The sequence below is a fragment of the Erithacus rubecula genome (genome assembly GCF_903797595.1).
Source record: "Erithacus rubecula genome assembly, chromosome: 20".
Taxonomy (NCBI): domain Eukaryota; kingdom Metazoa; phylum Chordata; class Aves; order Passeriformes; family Muscicapidae; genus Erithacus; species Erithacus rubecula.
This window is the reverse complement of record NC_136672.1, coordinates 1,489,448-1,509,918: the sequence shown is the minus strand read 5'-3', so window position 1 is coordinate 1,509,918 and position 20,471 is coordinate 1,489,448. Positions and strand designations below refer to the sequence as shown.

Here is a 20,471-nt window from a genome sequence, read left to right as displayed (position 1 = left end):
CCAGGAATTAATTTCTAATATCCAATCCAAACCTGCTCTGTCTGTGTGAAGCCATCCCCTGTGTCCTGCCCCTCCATCCCTTGTAAATATTCTCTCTTCTCCTTTCTTGTTGGCTCCACTCAGGCACTGAAAGGCCCCAGTCAGGTCATCCTGGACCCTTTTTTATTTTCCAGACTGAACCATCCCAAGTACCAGAGCAAGGACAAAGCAGAGCTTGGGCTTGGGGAGTGAGTGCTGGAGAGGTGACAACCTCTGCCCCACACAGAGCAGCAGTGGGGAGGATCCCTGCAGCACCAGCAATGTGAAATATGAAATTTTCCATTTCCTTCACAAAAGGCAAGGAAAGGATCCCTGCCACGTTTCCCAGCTGTGGTAGGGAAGCCCAGGTTCAGAGCTGGCAGAAATGAAAATGCAGTTTGACCCCTCTGGGGTGGCAGGGGGGCTGCTCAGTCAGACCCACCCTGACCTCCTGGGCACTTTCACATCCTGGAAGGGGATGGGGGAAAATCCTGTGTCTGCTCCACTGCCAAGGGCAAAAGCAAAGCCCCTGTGGAGCCTCACCACCATGGGACATTCCACAAGTCCCAGCTTTGCAACTCAAGGCTTTCTGGATGGAGACAATATCATGGATTATGGAGGCAACCTTAAGGAAGGGCAGCTTTAAAATAAAATCTTCTAGGCTTGTGAGACAAAATTTTACAGCAAATGCTAATGTCTCTCTGCTCCCCCTGCTTTTTTCCTGGCAAGATGATGAAATGCAGTAAATAAATACATAAAAATAATGAGTCTTCCAGACCTTGCAGCATTCATTTTAATAGATGCTATTTAACTACACACAGAATCACAGATATCTACCTTTCAAACGCTGGTTACAAAGATTGGGAAGGCTGCCAAGAAAATGGCTTTTATTTCCCCCCAATAGATATCAAAAAGAAACAATTTATATGTTGAAATTGCCTTTATTTTTTAATCCATAAATAGTTGTTACTGACAAAAGTGGAAAAATCCTTAAGACTCTAAATTTTACTAAACTGATAATATTTTTGTTTACAGTACATACAGAATGTGCTTTTACAGGTAAGTATAACAACAAGAATAATACAGAGAAAAACAGTCAAATACTGCTCATCTTGAAGCTTGTTTAATGGTTAACCAAGAGTCTGTGCAAAGTTACAGATACAAATGTACTTCCTCTTCAGTACTACTGTATAATAAACATGGAATCCATAAACTGGGCTAAAGCACAAAAATATCCACTTACCCCCTCTTAGGAAATATTGTCCCCCAAACTAAAAATATTACAGTAAGAAGTGTCTTTCTCAGAGCCAAGAAACTCTTGCTACAAAATTGTCTCAGGGGTTTGCAGGCGGGCGGGAGCGGCGGAGGAGCGGGGCAGGGGAAGAGCTCCTCCCGACAGTGGGGTGGGGAGGAGAGAGATCCTGGGGGGAGAGAGATCCTGGGGGGAGAGAGATCCTGGGGGGAGAGAGATCCTGGGATAGAGAGAGATCCTGGGGGGAGAGAGATCCTGGGGGGAGAGAGATCCTGGGATAGAGAGAGATCCTGGGGGGGAGAGAGATCCTGGGATAGAGAGAGATCCTGGGATAGAGAGAGATCCTGGGGGGAGAGAGATCCTGGGGGGAGAGAGATCCTGGGGGGAGAGAGATCCTGGGATAGAGAGAGATCCTGGGGGGAAAGAGATCCTGGGATAGAGAGAGATCCTGGGATAGAGAGAGATCCTGGGGGGAGAGAGATCCTGGGGGGAGAGATCCTGGGATAGAGAGAGATCCTGGGATGGAGAGAGAGCTCCTGGGATAGAGAGAGATCCTGGGGGGGGAGAGAGAGCTCCTGGGATTGAGAGAGAGCTCCTGGGATGGAGAAAAAACCTGGGATAAAGAGAGATTGGGGGGGGGGGGAGAGATCCTGGGGGGAGAGAGATCCTGGGGGGGGAGAGAGATCCTGGGGGGGAGAGATATCCTGGGATAGAGAGAGATCCTGGGATAAAGAGAGATCCTGGGATAGAGAGAGATCCTGGGGGGGAGAGAGAGCTCCTGGGATGGAGAGAGAGATCCTGGGACAGAGAGAGAGCTCCTGGGATGGGGAGAGAGCTCCCAGGATGGAGAGCTCTTGGCATGGAGAGAGAGCTTCTGGGATGGAGAGAGAACTCCCAGGATGGAGAGAGCTCCTGGGATGGAGAGAACTCCCAGGATGGAGAGAGCTCCTGGGATGGAGAGAGCTCCTGGGATGGAGAGAACTCCCAGGATGGAGACAGCTCCTGGGAGGGAGAGAACTCCCAGGATGGAGAGAGCTCCTGGGAGGGAGAGAACTCCCAGGATGGAGAGAGCTCCTGGGATGGAGAGAACTCCCAGGATGGAGAGAGCTCCTGGGAGGGAGAGCGAGAGAGAGCTCCTGGCATGGAGAGAGAGCTCCTGGCATGGAGAGAGAACTCCCAGGATGGAGAGCTCCTGGCATGGAGAGAGAACTCCCAGGATGGAGAGCTCCTGGCATGGAGAGAGCTCCTGGGATGGTGTGGCCATGTGAGCCCCGGGGTGCTGGAGCAGAGATCTCTTTCACCAACACTGACACAGCCCCATCCAGCTCTGCCCTGGCCCTCGGGTGAAGCACGGTTGGCTTTTCCCAGCTGGGGTTTGGGTTGGGGGCACCTCTCACCACTGAGAGAGCTGGGAATGGTCCCTTCTCCCAGCTGCCTGTGGACACAGCACAGAAGAGGCTGTTCCCCAAGGAGCAGCCCCAACTCGGGCTTATTGCTAACAACACTCACTAGGAAAATATTTAAGCCCCTTCCTGACATATTTTCCTTCTTTCACTCAGCTGAAATACACCTGAACACAAAATCTGCTCGTGCTGAAGGTATTTCAGCAGAGCCCCTCCTTCCAGATGAAGCACTAAATCTGAAACTAAACTGAGACAAGCTAGTTCTGCATGAGCTGAAGATGGCAAATTGATCCCAAATAGAATATGTATTTCAAACACAATTAAAGTTACCCTGTTTCATGGAGATTGTTTTGTGTGATGGAAGAAGATGAGGATGCCTTCCCAGCTACCAGGAAATAAATATCTCTTGCAAAAAGCTGATGCCAAGCTCCTGCAGATTCCTGGTGGGAATGCTTGTGGTAGAACAGAAATGGGCATGTGGGAAGCTCAGGTTCCTGGGAGCAGTTTTGCAGCCAGCCTGGCTCAGCAGACAGAAATTAAATCCAGGCCAGGGAAGGAGGGCTCACTCCTGGACAACTGTCTGTGTCTCTTCCCACCCACCCCCATCCCCAAGTAACAGATCATCATTTATAAAAGGAACATTAAAACATTGAAAAATATTTTTTTTTCCTTAAAACACGATTCTCTGGCATTAGAAGGCTTTTTGCGACAAAGTTCCTGTTCCGTGTGGTGCTGTGTGTGATTCATTAAAAATAGTTTTCCACGTTTCAAAGAATGATTCAACACAGTTTGGAAGCTTCAGTTGGTACAGGGTCAGTCAGAATGTGTTGATTGCATTTTGCAGTATGTATGTATATATATATATATTTGTATCTATATACACATACACAGAGAACTGTAAAAAACCCAGTGCAGCCATCCAGGATGTGTGGCTGCCCAGGGAATGCAAACAATTATCAGCTTGTAGGAAATAATATAAACTTTTCTACATCCCCCTCCTCCAGTCCCTGCACATGCACTCTGGGAACTGGACACTCGCCAGGTGTTTGCACCTGTGGGTGGAGAAATACAGATCAATTCTTCAGAGTATGAGATTAATCAAGGCAGGTTCTATTTTACTGTACAGAGGAATGTGGCTGCTTCCCGCTTTTCTCCTGAGTGCAGGATGTTGTTGTGACTCAGACATGAGGAGAGGGAAGCAGGAAGGTCCCAGTGCAGGGAACAGCATCCCTTGGAGCTGCTGCCTGCCAGGACCCTGCCCAGGAGGAGAGCAGTGGCAGCCTGGGCAATCTCTCGCCCTGGGCAGACACTGGACTGTGGCACATCACACACCATGTGTCGGGACAATGACAAACAAGATTAACAAAAACACTTGGCTGATCCACAGTTTCAGTGGTGAGAGGGTCTCAGAGCATTTCACGTTATGGTCTGATCCCTCCACAGAGCTGGAAATTCCCATTACCATCACATGAGGACCGTGGGGAGCTAAGTGCTGGGGACCAGGCTGGGGTCATGGCACTCAGTCCCAGACCAAGTGTTCTTCCAGTGACAAATTCTCATGAGAAGGAATAAGGGAAGAAAATGACCTAAGGACATCTGTGTGTGCTGCAATGCCACTGCCCACCCACCAAGCCATTCCAGCACACGGGAACACATGGTGCCCAGGTGGCATCCAGGGCACGCTTCCTTCCCAAGGAAATCTGCTCAAAGTTTTCTGTGGTGGTGGCAGAGTCCCTGAAGAGATTTGGCCTAAAAAAGCTCCTTGTGGGACACATCTGCTTGAAACAGTTGAGTGGGTGGAAAAAAGACAAGGAAATGAGGCTAAGATCTCTCTGGAGGATTCTTGCCCAGGTAGGACGTGTCAGCAGAGGGCCTGTGATATTTGTTATCCAGAACAGGAGAAGACACAGAGGTCAAATGGCCCAGGCACAGCTCAGCATTGGCACGGGCTACTCATAAATTTCCAAATTTTCATATAGTCCACCAGCTTCTTAGTTCACAAATGGAACATTGAGATGAGGATTAGAGTTTGAGACACACAGCTATGGACATGGAAAGAGAGGAGTGTTCACCTACCCATGGCCTCCCACTGTCACCTCTTCAGCTCTGCCACCACAGCTCCTGGAGGCTCTGCAGTGGGCTCTGCTCTCCCCCAGTGTTCAGATCTCCCTGCTGTGCTCGGGCCAGGAGGAGCCCCAGAACCTCAGCAGGGGCTGCCTCCCCATCAGCCATCAGAGCTTCTCTGCTCTTCACACGAGTCCCACACTCTGGCCTGTGGGAAGGTCAGCAAGGACATTGTTCTCACAGGGATTGTCTTCTGGGAAGAAAAATCCAGGGGCTGAGCCAAGGAGCTTGGAGGTAGTCAGGGGAGAGTAGTGTCCATCCAGGGAGGGGGCAGGAGATGAAGTGTGAGCCTGTTCTCCCTCCTCCCTCCCCTGCCATGAACTGCCACCCTGATCCACAGACAGTTCTGGTTGTTGCCCAGAGTGATTTTGCCCAAGGCTGCAGGATCTGACCCCAGGGACTGTTATTTGTTTGTTCCCTCCCAGCTCAGTTTCCGTCAAACAAAGCCCCAGTAACCTCTCACCGATGGAGTCCTTCTCAACAGTCTCCATCAGATGGGGCAGCATAAAGCTCTGGAAATAGGACCAGCTCCAGGACAGTCTGGGAAAGAGAAAGGCCACCTGGACACCCCACTGAGCCTGTAAGTCCCACTGGGGTAAAGACGTGCTCCTCCTGCCTACCCCACACCAAAGCCTCTGCAGGAGACTCAGCTCACGCCCTACCATCAGTGTTTGCTACAGGACCTGGCACAGAGGGCTGGGAATGTCATTAAGGCCAGGAGGTATCTGAGGGGAGGGAGCAGGGCAGGGCAGAGTTCAGTGAAGCCTAATGAAGAGCCATGCAGGAAAAGAATCACTGTGGGAATGTGGGGCACAAAGAGAAGTGCACAGGGATGCGCTCACAGCCTGAATCAGTCGTCATCTCACCGTGTGTGTGTGTGTATGAGTGTGTGTGTGCTGGGGCCTCCAGGGCACTCCAGGGACAGTGTCCAGCACCCACAGCTCCAGCACCAGGTCTGGCTGGCCTTCCAACCCCCTGAGACCCTTTCCTGGCCACAGAAGTGTGTTCTGGTGGGAGTCGATTATACAGAATTTGGTAGGAGCACAAATGAAAGAGGAAAAAAAGAAAAGAAAACCCAAACCCAAATATTAACAAAAGACCAAAGCAAAGCCCAATCTGTCTGGAAAGCCAAAGGTAAAACCCTCACAAATTCTGGACCCACGAGTCTATATTTTAAAGATTTTACAAATATACAGTATCTAATTAGCATTATATCAGATATACAACATGCCCATTAATTATAATTATGCTGGATATATAATTTATATGCATGAAATGGAACTGTCGTCATGGTTAGGATTGGGACTCAGTGGAATTGGAATTTGGAAGGTTTTCTTGGGAGGCCATTGCAGGGAGAGAAAACCACAGAAACTTACCGACCTGCTTTTCGGTAAACAGACACCCTCAGCTTTGTGCCTCTGCTAAGGGCCAGAAAAAGATTTGCTACATATGGAGCTCTAGGCTGTGAATGGAGGAGAAACAAGGGAACTGGGCCATGGAAAATGCTATCAGGAAAAGAAACTTCTGGGGAGAAATCCAGGCTGGGTGACAGGCGTGGCAGCCCTGCCTCGTGGGGTCTCGGTGGGGTCAGGACCTCCCCCAGCACAGGCCAGCAGTGTGGAGCTGAACGGGCTCTGCTGCTTTAGGGTCAGCAGTGGCAAGAAGCTGGAGGAAGAGAAACCCTCTTCCTCCTTCCTATTTACATGTTGGAGACACCAAGATACTAGAATGAGTGGAGGAAAGGGTATAACAAGCATTTCAGCATATTTGTGCTTATTGAACACATCAACCCCACTACTTCCTACACTGAGAGAGCAGGCGATTTGTAGGCACTAGTATGTTTTTATCTTATGAGTATATTTAGTATAAACTAAAACTTTATTTCTCAACCAGGCTATTCTTGTCCCTAGATCTGCCAGTCCCATAGGAAATCTGCCCTTGAATTTGCTCCAAGGGTGACAAAGAACAGATGTGTGGGGGCTGACGGGTGTCGAGCAGCCTGGGGCTGACCCCAGCAGCCAGAACTTCCCTCCTTGCTACAGAAAGACCAAACATGAGGACCAAGAGCGAGGCCCCTTCCTGCCAGGATGGGGGGGCTGCATTTCCTCCTCCCTGTCTCAGGCTGCTTCTCCTTGGAGCAACTGAAAAGTCCTGAATTCATGGAAACTATGGGATAATGCAGGTGAGCCCTTGGAAGGAGCCATCGATTACTATGGCTTTCTTTGACAGAAACTGATGCACACCAGGAAATTTCCTCTGTTATCCCTCACTAGTGTCTGACTGCTGCTTCAGTTCTTCCTGTGTCGCTGATGAAGGGGTGGCTTTAAAAACAACGTGGGCGGGACTGTCAGAGAAGTCTTTGCAGACACTGAGTTAGTAGAGGTTATCTTGGCCTATAAGGCCACTGCAGAACGGGGTGCTGTGGCCACCCCAGTCCTTAAGGAGTATCTACAACGCACGGGGTTGTGTCAGACAGTCACCTCGGTTTTGCTGGCGGTGCGGTAGTGGTGGTGGTGGCCGGGGATGTAATGCAGCTGTTCCACCGTGTTGTGCCGGCGCGAGGCGAACGCTTGGCGCTTGGCCGAGGTCGGGTTCATACTCAAGGTATTGTACAAGTTATTTGAGGCACTGGGATGGGAGTGCATTTTTGACATCCTGTAGCGATCCAAGACGGGTGTTGACACAAAGACATCCGTGTGTGACAGTGCCCTGGACATGGACTGCTCGGGGTACGCCGAGCGCTCCGGGGACAGCAGCGGGTCCTGGGAGTGCAGGCGCTCCGCTGACAGCAGCTGCTCGTCGGAGAGGATCCGCTCGTAGGACATGCTGAACTCCTCGGGCATGATCCTCTCAGGGGACAGCACCCTGTCCTGGGACATGGCCCTGATGGGACGGCGGGGCCTGTCCCGGTGGTTGCCCTGCTGAGACATTTTGATGACGTTGATGGGCAGCGTGCCCCGGGCTGCCAGGTCGGGCAGGTGTCTCCTCCTCATGTAGTACTCGTCAGCCTCTTTGTCAGCTGTGGGGAGGGAAAGGGAGAGGTTAGAAATGTCAGAGCGCTGTCCCAGGGGTGCAGAGGGGCTGTGCACAGCGCACAGCTTGGAGCTGCCTCCTGGTGACAGCCAAGAGACCATCTGCCACAGGCAGGGACAGCCCTTGGGTCACCAAGGGCTTGTGGCAGACAGGAGCGTGGAGTGCATGGGGACAGTGCAAGTCCCAGTGTACCCGACACCCCTCCACGTGCTGCCAAGGCCAGACTGTGCTACCACACCATTTACATGAGAGTTCTGGAGAAATTCCCAAATGTCACCTTCATGGGAAAGAACGGCGGGTGACATGAGCAGGTGAGGTCTCCATGTGAGGTCACCTCTGGCCTGAGACCTGGGTATTCCCTGGAGCCCACGAGTGACCTCATCACACTTTAATTACCACATTTAAATATTTGCACATGTGGTCACAAAACAAATTTGGTGGTCATGGGATGGTCTCTGAGACATTGCCTAAGGTTTCGTTTCCCATTTTTATAATCAACCTTGGTTGATATAATAGAATTTATCCCACAGAACATTTCTTGCTCAGTTTGCTGCTCCTGCATCTGAAATGATCTCTCTGCTACTCTGAAATGCAGCACACACTCCCCACACACTCACCCTCCTTTTTTTGGCTTTGAGAGAAACGCTGCAGTCTCAGAGACGATGTTGGCTACAGCAGTTGTATCGTGATAGATCACTGGAGTCCTACAGCAGCTGCAACTGCCTGATTCAACCAACTGGTAATTCAAAGATGCAACCTCACAGTTGTTTCAGAATTTTTTTAAAAAAGCAACAACAGAAACACATAAACTTTCTTGTTAATCCCTCTGATGTTCTTATGCTGTGAGCTGGGGTACTGGGATCACTCACCTGGAAGGAGGCTTGGCAGTCCTTGGGCAGCCTGAGGTGCCCTGCTGTGCCTGTGGCCCAAAACCCAGAATGCCCATCCCTCCCCCAAATTCCACTGTCACAAGCGGGAGAGCACAGCTCTGGCCTCCATGGGCCAGGGGATAGAGTCACATTTAGTGCTCCACACTGATCATCCCTGTGAGCCTTCTGTCCCATTTCTCTGTCTGAGAGGTTCTCCTGATGAGAGAGGAGCATCCCTCTCCCATTCTGGCTCCTCAGTGACCTCAGAGCCCCTCAGAGGGAGACCCACCCCAGGCACCTGCAGGACCCTCCTCTCCTTGGAGAGGACAGCAGGGGGGTACAGGAAGGGGATTCCTCATGCAAAGGGAATTTCTCCACTTTACATAAGAAGCGAGGTTTGTTGCAAAGTAACCTCATAGGAAGAGCTTTTCACGGAGTCCTCAGAGCTGGGCACACCCAGGACCCAGCAGGGACTGTCCCTAGCAGGTTGGAGCCAAGTGCTGATGGGCAAACACATCCTGTCCTACCATCCTCAGCTCCTGGGACTGACATAAAACTCCTCTGGAAAGTCATTTGCTTCTCTGACAAATATGATGAAAATATGTGATAATAAAGAGGAGCCTTGTTTATTTTCTCAGCTCCAGTATTTCAGTCCATGGCAGGTGATGTAAGATAGGAATGGACAGGGTGGTAGAAGAGGAAAATTTTCCATATGTGGAGATTCTGAGGATGTTAGAGTGACAGAGAGAGCAAAGCTCTGCTGCAGGATGGTTGGGGTGATCATGGGGCAGGTGAGGTTGGTGCTGCCTCTTCCTGTGGGCCCCCAACAGGCCTGGTAGTTAAATAATGGTGGAAATTCCCTCGGTTCTTCTGGCATAGCCATCAGTTTGTAGGTTTTATGCACCACACTGCTTGAGGGTTGAAGACTCCTGTGGTGGGTGCTGACAGCATCCCAGAGCTTTGCCCACAAGGCACCAGCTCAGCCAAGCCCTGCAGGGCTGTCACCACCCTGTGCTGGGCCACGTCCCTCACTCTTGTCCTCATCCCCTCTCCCACACCTTCCCTTCCCTGCCCCTGTGCACAGCCCAGGTCCTGGGGAGGTGGGGCTGTTCCTGTGTCACATCAGAAGCAGGAGCTGAGAGCATCTGTGCCACCTGGGCTGCTGACAGCCCCTTCCTCCAGCCCACCCCTGGCTCGAGGTCACCCACAGCTCCCTGTGCTGCTTCCTGCCCGTGGGATTTGCTCTCCAGAGCACACAGTGCAGGAATTACTCTTTATTTTTTGCCATCCAACACTTCTTGGAAGGATGTCTCACTGCAAATGTCAGGCAGCAGCTCTCCTGGCCTCCAGCTCTCGAGTCTTTGAAATCACCTTCTAGGAAGCCTGAGGGCGGGGGAGATTCCATATGGCCCCGGGAAGTGTAGGCATTTCTGTGTTTTGGCCCCAGCTGGAAATGCCAGGCTGCTGTGCACAGCTCTCAGCGATGCTGCAGCCTGGGAATGGAGCAATTAGCACCCTGGCCTCTGCTCTAGATGTTCCACCCCACTCGCCCATGTGGCTCTAAATAGATGTAATTAAAGCACAGAACATCCCAAATGGAGATGTGCTTGGATGCTCACACCTGGCTCTGGTAATTGCCAGCAGGAGCTAAACCAGCTAATGTGAGGTTTCCAGCTTTAGGCTGCTGGAGAGGTGGCACAATCAGCTGATTGGAAATGGCTTGAAGTTGTTCCTTAGATTAGAAATGCAGCATGCTCTACACTTTAAGATGTTTTGTTCATTAGCAGCATAAAAATATACCTTTTCCATCCCTCTCCCACCCTGGTACAGGTCTGTGGAGCCTTTTGCTGACCTTTCAGGGTGCTGATTTAATTTCAAAGGTGCCCCTAAGCTCACTCAGGCTGTGATGCTGAGGAGGAAGAACATTTCCAGGTGTGGGGAAACTTCTCACCTGCAGCTCAGAGGAGTGAGAGCAGCCGTGTGTCACACCCAACAAGCTGCTGGAGGCTTTCCAGGCTGGGGCAGTGGAGCTCCAGGAGCTTTGCCCACCAGCTGGGGGTGGGAAATGAGGAGCTCTGGTTGCACAGTTGGCCAAAAGCAGAGTTTCTTTGGCATCACAGAATGGTTTGGGTTGGAAGGAATCTTAAAGATGCTCCAATTCCAACCCCCTGTTGTGGGCAGGGACACCTTCCAGGCTGGTTCCTGATCACACAGCACAGCCCCTGGGACAGCTGGGATCTGATAACTCTGATCTTGTCACTGATGCTCACGTGAGAGCAGACATTCAAATTGTAAACAAAATAAAACTACAATCCAGCGTGTTTCTCCATCAAACATTTTAAAAAATTTAAAATATTAAACATTTTAAATGCTTAAAATTTAAATTTAAGTTTAAATCTTAAATGCCTTTTTTTTTTTTTTTTTAAGTGTCCTAAGAGGATTGCAAAAATGCAGAAATTGTGAGCAGACAAAAAAGAATCACTGGTGTATTGCTTGACAGGATTTTTTCTGTTTTTGAATCAATCCCATACTTCTGGTCTTACTTTGTGTCTTTTAAACATTTGGAACTGTAATTACTGGTAATTATGCTTTCTGCACACTTTCTGGGCTTTTTTCATTGGTTTTGGTTGGGGTTTTTCTGCTCTTTCTTTCTCCTCCTTAGGCAATTTCTAGAACATCAGTCAGGGCTGGTCTCACCAAACTTCAGGAATATTAGGATGCTTCAACTGCCTTGGCTTCAGGCTAAGCTGTTTTGCTCTCAGACAGCTTTTTTGGTGTTTTTTGTTGGTTTTTTCCTTCATTTGGAGGGAGATCCCCAAATAAATGCTCTTACATGTTCCACCTCAACCTAAAGATGCCAGTGCAGAAAGGCAGAGCAGAGCTCCCCTGGCACTGGAATTCCAGAAATTCCATTAAAAATGGGGTTTGTGTGCTCTGGGAAGGGGAGCAGAACAGCCAAGGACAGTTTTTCCCCTGTTCTTACACATTACCATGGTGAGAGCAGATGCACGTGTGTGTGCATGTGAGGCCATCACAAGAATTCTTCTCCTTTTCCTAAAGGTAATTTTTTCCCAGCTTTCTTCCTCTGCAGCTCCAGCAGGTTTCCTCTCTGGGCTTGTCTCTCCTTGTTTTAATTGGCTTTAACATTTCCAAGCTGCCCAGTCACTTGTGATGATTCTCCAGCCAGCACCAAGTGGTTTAATATGCCTGAAAATAGGAGCTTCCTTCCTGACTGACCTTTCTCACTTAGCTGGGAGAGCAATTCCCTGGAGCACCAGGCAGGATGGAATTAATCCAGCTGCTCTTGCTCAGCCACATTCTCACTGCTCCCATCACTGCTCTTCCCCCTGCCAGGGCACAGGGGGTGCCCAGCCCCTCGGAGACCCCCCAAAACAGCCCTGTTGCTCCTGTTGTCTGTGTCCTGGTCTTTCACCATCTGTCTCTGCTAACTGGAAGAAAATAAGTAACTTTTCCCTGCCTGGCAAGTGTGAGGAAACCTAGACAAGCACCTGAAACATAGATTTAAAAAAATACCTAATGCTTTTTATCTTGCTCAAATACAAGTATTTGTTAACGATCTCTTCATAACTTTTATATTTTATTTTTTTCCTAACTATGACAGGAAAGAATTAATGTTAAATAAGAAAAATGAAGGCACAATATATAATTTTTGAACTGCAGCTTTTAGATATCACACTTTTTTTTTTTGTTGCCTTCAGCTCCTTCATAGGAATAAGAAAATTATCTTGCTGGCATATTATCTTATTCCTTCATAGGAATAAGAAAATTATCTTGCTGGCATTCTGTAAGGGGAGGTTTGGGATCTGGGAGCCTCTTTTGCTTTGGCTCTGGAGCAGAGCAGCTGCAAGAAAGTGATTCAGTGTTTCTGGGGGTGCTGAGTTTATTCAGCCCCAGTGGGAGCAGGGAGGGCTTGGCACTTCCAGGGCTGAAACTCCTTGTCTGCTCAGAAATCCAGAGCTGGTTTGGCATTTGCAAGAGGCTGGGTTGGTGTCCTGCAGAGAGCACTGGAGCCTGTCCAGAGCTGCCCTGGATGGGTCCCTGGGTGGGATTTGCCCTGCACTGAGCAGGGATTCCCTGCATGGATATTTAAGGTTTTGACTGACCCCCTCTCCAGCCAAGGGCCTGTGTTGGGTTGATGTGCCCAGCAATGTGCATTCTGTCCCCATCTGCTGACCCGGGTGGCATAGTGACCCTGATCTCCTGGCACATATTATCTGCTAATGGACCACCTTTAAACCAGCTGGGCAATCATCTTTATCTTTCCACAGCCCATCCTCCCTCCAGGAGATATCTCCTGTTCATGGCCAGTGAGTCCCAGTGCATGACTGATAAAATTACATCATCCCATGGGAGATGCTCCAGCCAGGGCAGGAGCCAAGCCTTTCCTACCCAGAGAAAAACTGAGATTTTGGACACCAAGGGACCTTCTTTCCACTGGGTTCCAGAGGAAAGCCAGACCTTTCCACATCATCCCTGGACCTTCAGAGGAAACTGCACCTTCTCCAGGAGCACTGCTCCAGCTGAACCACATCTGCCACTGCAGGAGGATGCAGCCACCATTGAATGGGACTGCTGCCACCACCCTGACTGACTGACGGGTGTCAGCTTGGATTCTGACTCTGGCAGGGTTTGGGATTGTTCTTTGTAATACTGCATTTCAATTTTAATTTTCCTAGTAAAGAACTGTTATTCCTAATTCCCCTATCTTTGCCTGAGAGCCCCTTAATTCCAAAATTATAACAATTTGTAGGGAGGGGGTTTACATTCTCCATTTCAAAGAGAAGCTTCTGCCTTTATTGGCAGATACCTGTCCTTCAAACCAGGACAGGGCCAAAGACAAGCTCAGTGCCCTTGGTCACTTCCAGGGATGCCCTGAGAGGGATAGGGACTGTCCAGAGGGGCAGGGAAGGCTCCAGTAGCACTCACTGCACTCAGAACCTTTAACCTTGGCACCCTAACACAAACCCATTTTTGTCATTTTAGACAAGATCTAGGAAATCAGAGGATCACACTGCAGAATCCCAGACTAGTTTGGGTTGGGAGGGACCTTAAAAATCATCCTGTTCCACCCCTGCCATGGCAGGGACACCTTCCACTGTCCCAGGCTGCTCCACCCTGGCTGTGGAACTTCCAGGGATCAGCCACAGCTTCTGTGGGCATCCAGGGCCTCCAGAGGGTGCATTTTTTGTGCAGAGAAATTCTCATTTTGGTCATCTCAAAATGGGGACAATTTAAAACAGAAATATTACAATGACCTGATTTCAAGAGGTTTCCAATACCAGACATTATCATCCAAGCTGCTCATGAACATGAACTGTTCAGCACTGGGATCTTCTGGATGGGAATGGGGGATCTGAGTGTTCCCAGGGAGCAAAGCTCATGGCAGAAGCAGAGCTGAGCACAGGGCACAGGGAGGAGGGCAGGCTCCAATCCCCAAATACCTCAGCTCTGGACTCCAGTTCAGCACATTCTTACTTCTAAGCACATCAAATGAATTTGCCTTAATATTAAACAGGTACATAAGTCCCACAATGAAGAGTCAAGGAGCAGACTGTGATTTTTGTTGGTGGTGGTTTTTTGGTGGTTTTTTGTGCTGCATTTTTATTTCATTGTTTCTTGTGAAAAATCTTCCACAGATATTCTTTATGGATATGGATATGGATATGGATATGGATATGGATATGGATATGGATATGGATATGGATATGGATATGGATATGGATATGGATATGGATATGGATATGGATATGGATATGGACTACCTATGGATAGTCCAAGGGCTTTCCTGTCACTAAATTTGGTGTGCCTCCCTTAGCTGGCTAAACTGGGAATGCAGATTTTCCACAGACTAAGTCAGATCAGCTTCTCATCCTCCCCTGCCCTCAGTGATCTACTGTGGATGTAAATATTTTCTCTCAGTAATTTCTCTAAGTTAGGCAGTGTGACCCCATGGCTGCATCCAGAAACTGCTCATGGAAACTCCAGAGCCTGCAGAGAGCATTTCCTGCACAAAAATCACTTGTTTCAGAATCCCACTGGAGCTGAAGGGTTTGAGATCAGCAAAGAGGATGAACTGGAGCACTACAGAACCATTGGCAGAACAATGCAATTCATAAAACTGCAGGAAAAGAGAGATGCTAACAAGTGCGAGCAGGGCAAAGCTGCTGGAGTACCCAAAACACCCAGTGGGTCTGAGCATGGAAGGGGTGAGGAGCAGCTCTGGATATACACAGAGCATGGAACAGAGCATGGATCTGAGCATGAAACAGAAAATGGATCTGAGTATGGAACAGCTCTGGACACACACAGATCTTGGAACAGAGCATGGATCTGAGTATGGAACAGCTCTGGACACACAGCATGGAACAGAGCATGGATCTGAGCATGGAACAGCTCTGGACACACACAGATCATGGAACAGAGCATGGATCTGAGCATGGAACAGCTTTGGACACACAGCATGGAACAGAGCATGGATCTGAGCATGGAACAGAAAATGGATCTGAGTATGGAATGGGTCAGGAGCAGCTCTGGACACACACACAGAGTATGGAAAAGAGCGTGGATCTGAGCATGGAACAGGTCTGAACACACACAGCATGGAACTGCGAGTGGATCTGAGCAGGGGACAGGTCTGGACACAAAGCATGGAGCAGATAATGGATCTGAGTGTGGAACAGGCCAGGAGCAGCTCTGACACCATGGAGCACGTCGGTTGCAGCACTGCCCAAGGCAGGCAGGGCTCCTGGAGAAGATATTCCCAACCACCTCAGCATCTTCCTGATGGCATTCCTAGTGCCCATGGCTGCTGAGATCCCTGCCTGGCTGTGCCACGGGCAGCTCTGAGCACCCAGCCAGGCTGGGCTCAACTCCAGCAGAGAGGAAAAAGGATTCTCAGTGACTGTGTCAGGAGCAGATCCGGGCAGGGGGTGGCAGGTAGCACAACAAGCAGTAACCACACGTGCTGTGCTGTGCTGGGCTGTGCTGTGCTGGGCTGTGCTGTGCTGTGCAGGGCTGTGCTGTGCAGGGCTGTGCTGGGCTGTGCTGGGCTGTGCAGGGCTGTGCTGTGCTGGGCTGTGCTGGGCTGTGCTGTGCTGTGCTGGGCTGTGCTGTGCAGGGCTGTGCTGTGCTGGGCTGTGCTGGGCTGTGCTGTGCTGGGCTGTGCTGGGCTGTGCTGTGCAGAGCTGTGCTGTGCTGGGCTGTGCTGTGCTGTGCTGGGCTGTGCTGTGCTGTGCAGGGCTGTGCTGTGCTGGGCTGTGCTGGGCTGTGCTGTGCAGGGCTGTGCTGTTCTGGGCTGTGCTGTGCTGCCCCAGCAATGAAATGACTCCCCACTCACCCCTGATGGGAAGTGACAGCCAAGGGAATCAGCACTGGAGATGCCACCCTGGCAGTGCCCCAGCAGAGGGAATGGTTATTCCCAGAACAAATCAGACACAGGGGGAACGAAAGGAGCTGACACCTACTGAGTCTCTTCAGAGATGAATATTTACTGGGGTTGGTCTTGACAGCAGACTCGTAGGACGGCGGGAGGTGAGAGAGGTTCTGGAAGGAGCGGGAGAAGGACAGGTCGTAGGGCTCGGTGGCTGAGGTGAGGATGTTGTTCATCCGTGGCTTATCTGCAAAAACAGCAGAGAAAGGCAGGTTTAGAGGAGATGAGAGGCAGGGAGCCCCACAGGCTCCAGCAGGGAGCAGAGCTGGACCCCAGCCAGCCTCAGTGACGGGCCCCTGGACATGATTCAAGCTGGCACCAGCAGATCGTGAGAAATGGATCCTGTGGTGCTGTTTCCTTGTCCAGATCGTGAGAAATGGATCCTGTGGTGCTGTTTCCTTGTCCACAGCGATCACAGGGAGAGCACAGTGCTGCCCCAGTCCCTGGAGCTGCCCCAGTCCCTGGAGCTGTCCCAGCTCTCACCCCAGGGCTGTGCCAGGTGCTCGGGCAGCATCACTCACCTTCACCCCACACTGTGCTCTGCCCATCTCAGGGACACAAACCAGCCTGGGGGGGGGTTCTTTTAGCTGGGACTGATGATCCAGCTGCCCTCTGCATGTGCCACATGCCTCATTAATGCTCTGAAATAACCTGGGGGCTCTGGAAACCTCCCTGCACTCAGGAGTGTGTGGTGGGGCTCTGGGGGCACATCTGGGGGCACATCTGGGGGCACTCAGAGGGCAAGGCAAGGTGTTGAAGAGGTTCCTGAGGCAGGAAATCCCTGTCCCTGAGGATGCCCCTCTACTGATGTTCATTCTGTGGGTCACTGAGGGGGTCCCCAGGCAGGGTCTCCTCTGCACAATTTTAATGCTGAGGGCACTGTCAGTAAAGATTTTCACTGAGCCCAGATGCTAGAACTGAACTGCAGGGTTTTGAAACCTTGTTCCTTCACTGCAAGCTGGAAAATGATCTTTCATCAGCCCAGCCAAGGGACACGGACCTGTTGGACTGCAGTTACAATTCCCAGGTGTTCAGCTATTAAAATTAGCAGATATGAAAGTATTTAACAAAGCAGGAACTTCAATTATTGGAAGCAAAGCCAGAACAGACACCAGTGGGCTCTGTCAGAAACCCACAGCAGGGATGGGGTTCTGTAGCTGAGGCATAAGACCAGGAGTGACCACTACAGGGATGGTCTGAAAATGGAATCAGGTGGGTAAATTCTGTAGTAGAGCAGCAGAATGTCCAAGTCTTGGCTTCACACATTCCTGTCCATGAAGAGCAATGCATGACCAGTGTGCACTCACCTGCCCCAAGCCCTGTTGCCTCCTCTGCAGCACAGGCTTGTTGAGATAAAAGATTCTGCCCAAAAGAGATTCTGCACAGATTCTGCCCAAATGTAACAGAGCAGTAAGTGAATTTCCCTTGGAAAACTGTTGGCTTTGTGCAGTGTCCATACACTTGCTAACTTCTCCCATTTCTCAGAAAAAAATTCAAAACAAAATCCACCCAAGTAGAGTGCAGACATTTCACAGACATTTTTCTGCACCTGAGTCATAAGTGAATCTATTTTCTCCAAAAATCATCTGTAAGAGTGAGGCCATCTCCTCCCTGCTGCCTCTCTGCCCTGTTTGTTGGACAGTAGGACGTTTTCCTCCTCTCTGCATTTTTAATTTCACGGTGTCCTCAGTGCCCCTGCTGCCTGGAAATGAACCCAACAGTTCTGAGTGTCTGTGCACAGGGATCCTGAGCTGCTCCCACAACTTTTCTCCCACTGTGACTTCCCCTGGATCTTTTTAAACCTCCTGTCACCCACCCTCAGCACTGCAGTGTCAGACAGGCTGAGGCAGTCCTTACAGAATTCAGCACTGGTGAAAAACTCCTCCTAGCACTGCAATAACCACCTCAGCTCATAAATCTCCTCTCCCATTTCTTCTGTTCCTCTCTGCTCTTCTGGAACTGGTTCTGGTGTGGCAGGAAGAGCACAGACCCAAGGGAGCTGGAGTGTCACCTCCCAGAGAGCATCACTCCCCTGCTGATGGCTTCAACCCATGTCTAACACACTGGCTGCAGGATCAGGGAGTGCATCCTGCTCATCAGGGCTGGAAACAATTGATTTGATGTTACCCAGTAAACAGAGACTGCATCAGCATTGAAACCATGTCCCCACTCCCTGTGCTTGTGTGGCAAGGACCCTGGGGTAACATCTCTTTGCAAATTCCTCAGGCAGAACCTGTAGCTAATCTCCATTTCCATGGAGGTTTGGACATGCTGCAATGAGCCCAGCACAGGCTCAGTGCCGGAGCAGGAGCATTAATTGACTGTTTGCAGGAGGTGTGTGAAATCAAGTGCCACACGTTTATCTGATGGGCTGCTGCACCATCCCTTCATCTTCTTGCTGCTCTTCCCATCCAGGCAGTCAGGAATGATTCTGGCAAACGAGAAGTCACCTTGAAATCCACTGCCCGTCACTCAGCAAAATAAGGGATAAACTGAAATGACCACAGCTAATTTCAGATGTCTTTTACATAATGTGGTCTGAGAGGGAGATCAGAAAACTGAGGCGCTTTAGTAAGGAGAAATATCTCGTGGAATTTATATTCTGAGGCCAGTTCAGCACCAGTTTCTCAGCAGTTTTTCACTCTGCAATATATTTGAGTCATGCTTGTCTCTGGTCTCTCTCCTCTTTGTTTGTGGTGTTTGTGGGCTCCTATGGAAGCTGCAGGTCATGATAAATACTCAGATGCAAATAAAAAGGTCTCCCAGTTCCCTGCAAGGCAGCTGAGGTTGTACACTGTGTTCCCCAGCATTCCCACCCATCCCAGTCCAGTTCTACACTCTGGGCACTGGGAAACGAGCTCTGTCCCATGTTACTGGGATTCACTGTGAAAGTCAGGTTTAGTCCCCATTTTCCTCAGCACCACCTTTCATCTCTGTGCCATTTTGTGCCCATTTTCTGACACACCATCCATCCTGGCACAGGAATTGGCAGAGGAGATGAACTCACCAGCACAGAGGACACACAGCAGCCACAGAAACCTCACCCAGCCATTTCTCTGGGGTTCTAAACTCCCTTTGCTACAGCCTCAGAACAGCCCCACCTTGGTACAGTCAATGCAAAGCTTTAAAATTCTGCTGATGTCTCTGATTAATTCAGCAGGAATTCAGCTCTGCAGCATTCCCTCACCCTCCAGGCAGCACAGTGCCCTGAGCAGGGATGCTCCAGCCCTGGTACTGGGCACAGCCCAGCCCAGAGCTCACCAGGCTGGCACAAGGAGCTCAGGAGAGCAGCAGGCAGCTCTGTGGAGTTCTCACCTCTCCTCCTGGAGCCCTACCAAGCAAGGTGGGTGCATTTCTTTTGCTTCACGAGCCAGAATTGCCAGGCCAGTCTGAACCCTGCTGTATTTTTATAAGAACCAGAGCATCCCTGGGCCAGGCTCTGGGAGGCTCCTGCTCTGCTCACAGAGCTGGGGAAGGGGCTGCCCTGGAGGGACTGCTCATGCTCCTACTACATCCTGATGATGCCTTAGAATTTTAGCTTTCATATTTTTCAAATCCTATAGTGCATTAATGCATAATTCTGAATTCACATAAAGTGTATTTAACTGTCTTCATATTTTGGGCAGACAAAACAATTCCTCTGGGCCTGTGATCCAAGAACACCCCACAGCCTCAGGCCCCAAAAGTACAAACAAAAGTGAACTGGGAGGCAGCAAACTGGGGAGATATAACTTAATTACCTGAAGATGTAATTGGAGAATTAACCCCTGATATGCAAATACACCAAATTTATAATTGTCTGTAAAACTCATGACCATTGTCCATCTTGGGTGCAGCCTCAGGGAGGCTTTGACTGCCCAAGGTGTATCTATTCAAGGCCTTTAATAAATCCCCACTTTATTCTTTAACTCGGTCCAACCTCTGTTCTGGGTGGGCACTGCAAGCCATCACTGATCCAAAGAGGAGAATGGGCTGGGGCTGGTGTGGGTCCTGCAGCCCTGCTGTGCCTGGGGACTGCACTGAAGGTGAACACACAGATCCAGGGCTCTGCTGGACTCGAGCACTCAGCTGCTGTGGCACCTAAGAGGGAAACAAAGCCCCTCTGAGCTGAGGCAGAGCCTCATTTCTCTGCCAGTGCTTTGCAGCCTCTCTGCAAGCTCAGGGCTCAGAGGAGTTTCAGGATTTCCAGAGCTGTGCAGATTGGACCTGAAGTCTTCTTGTCACATCTTGCTCTGCCCATCTTGTTGGAAGACAATTTCAAAGTGTGTTTACAAGAGGCACTAAACCTTTCATGTTCAAGGACGGGAGCAGATGATACCCAA

General features: G+C 50.1%; 1 protein-coding gene across 2 annotated transcripts in view; it reads right to left on the bottom strand.

Annotated features, from left to right (window-relative positions):
• Window positions 1–3,347: 3,347 nt before the first annotated feature.
• The window catches only part of SHISA6 (shisa family member 6), a 191,910-nt gene continuing 174,786 nt past the window's right edge, over window positions 3,348–20,471 (bottom strand). For both annotated transcript variants that reach the window (XM_079323158.1, XM_079323159.1), the window contains 2 exons: window positions 16,184–16,336; window positions 3,348–7,816 (listed from right to left, as the gene is read on the bottom strand). In XM_079323158.1, coding sequence (XP_079179284.1) covers window positions 7,266–7,816; window positions 16,184–16,336 — 704 coding nt within the window. In that variant the 3' untranslated portion in view covers window positions 3,348–7,265. The remainder of the gene's footprint in view (window positions 7,817–16,183; window positions 16,337–20,471) is intronic.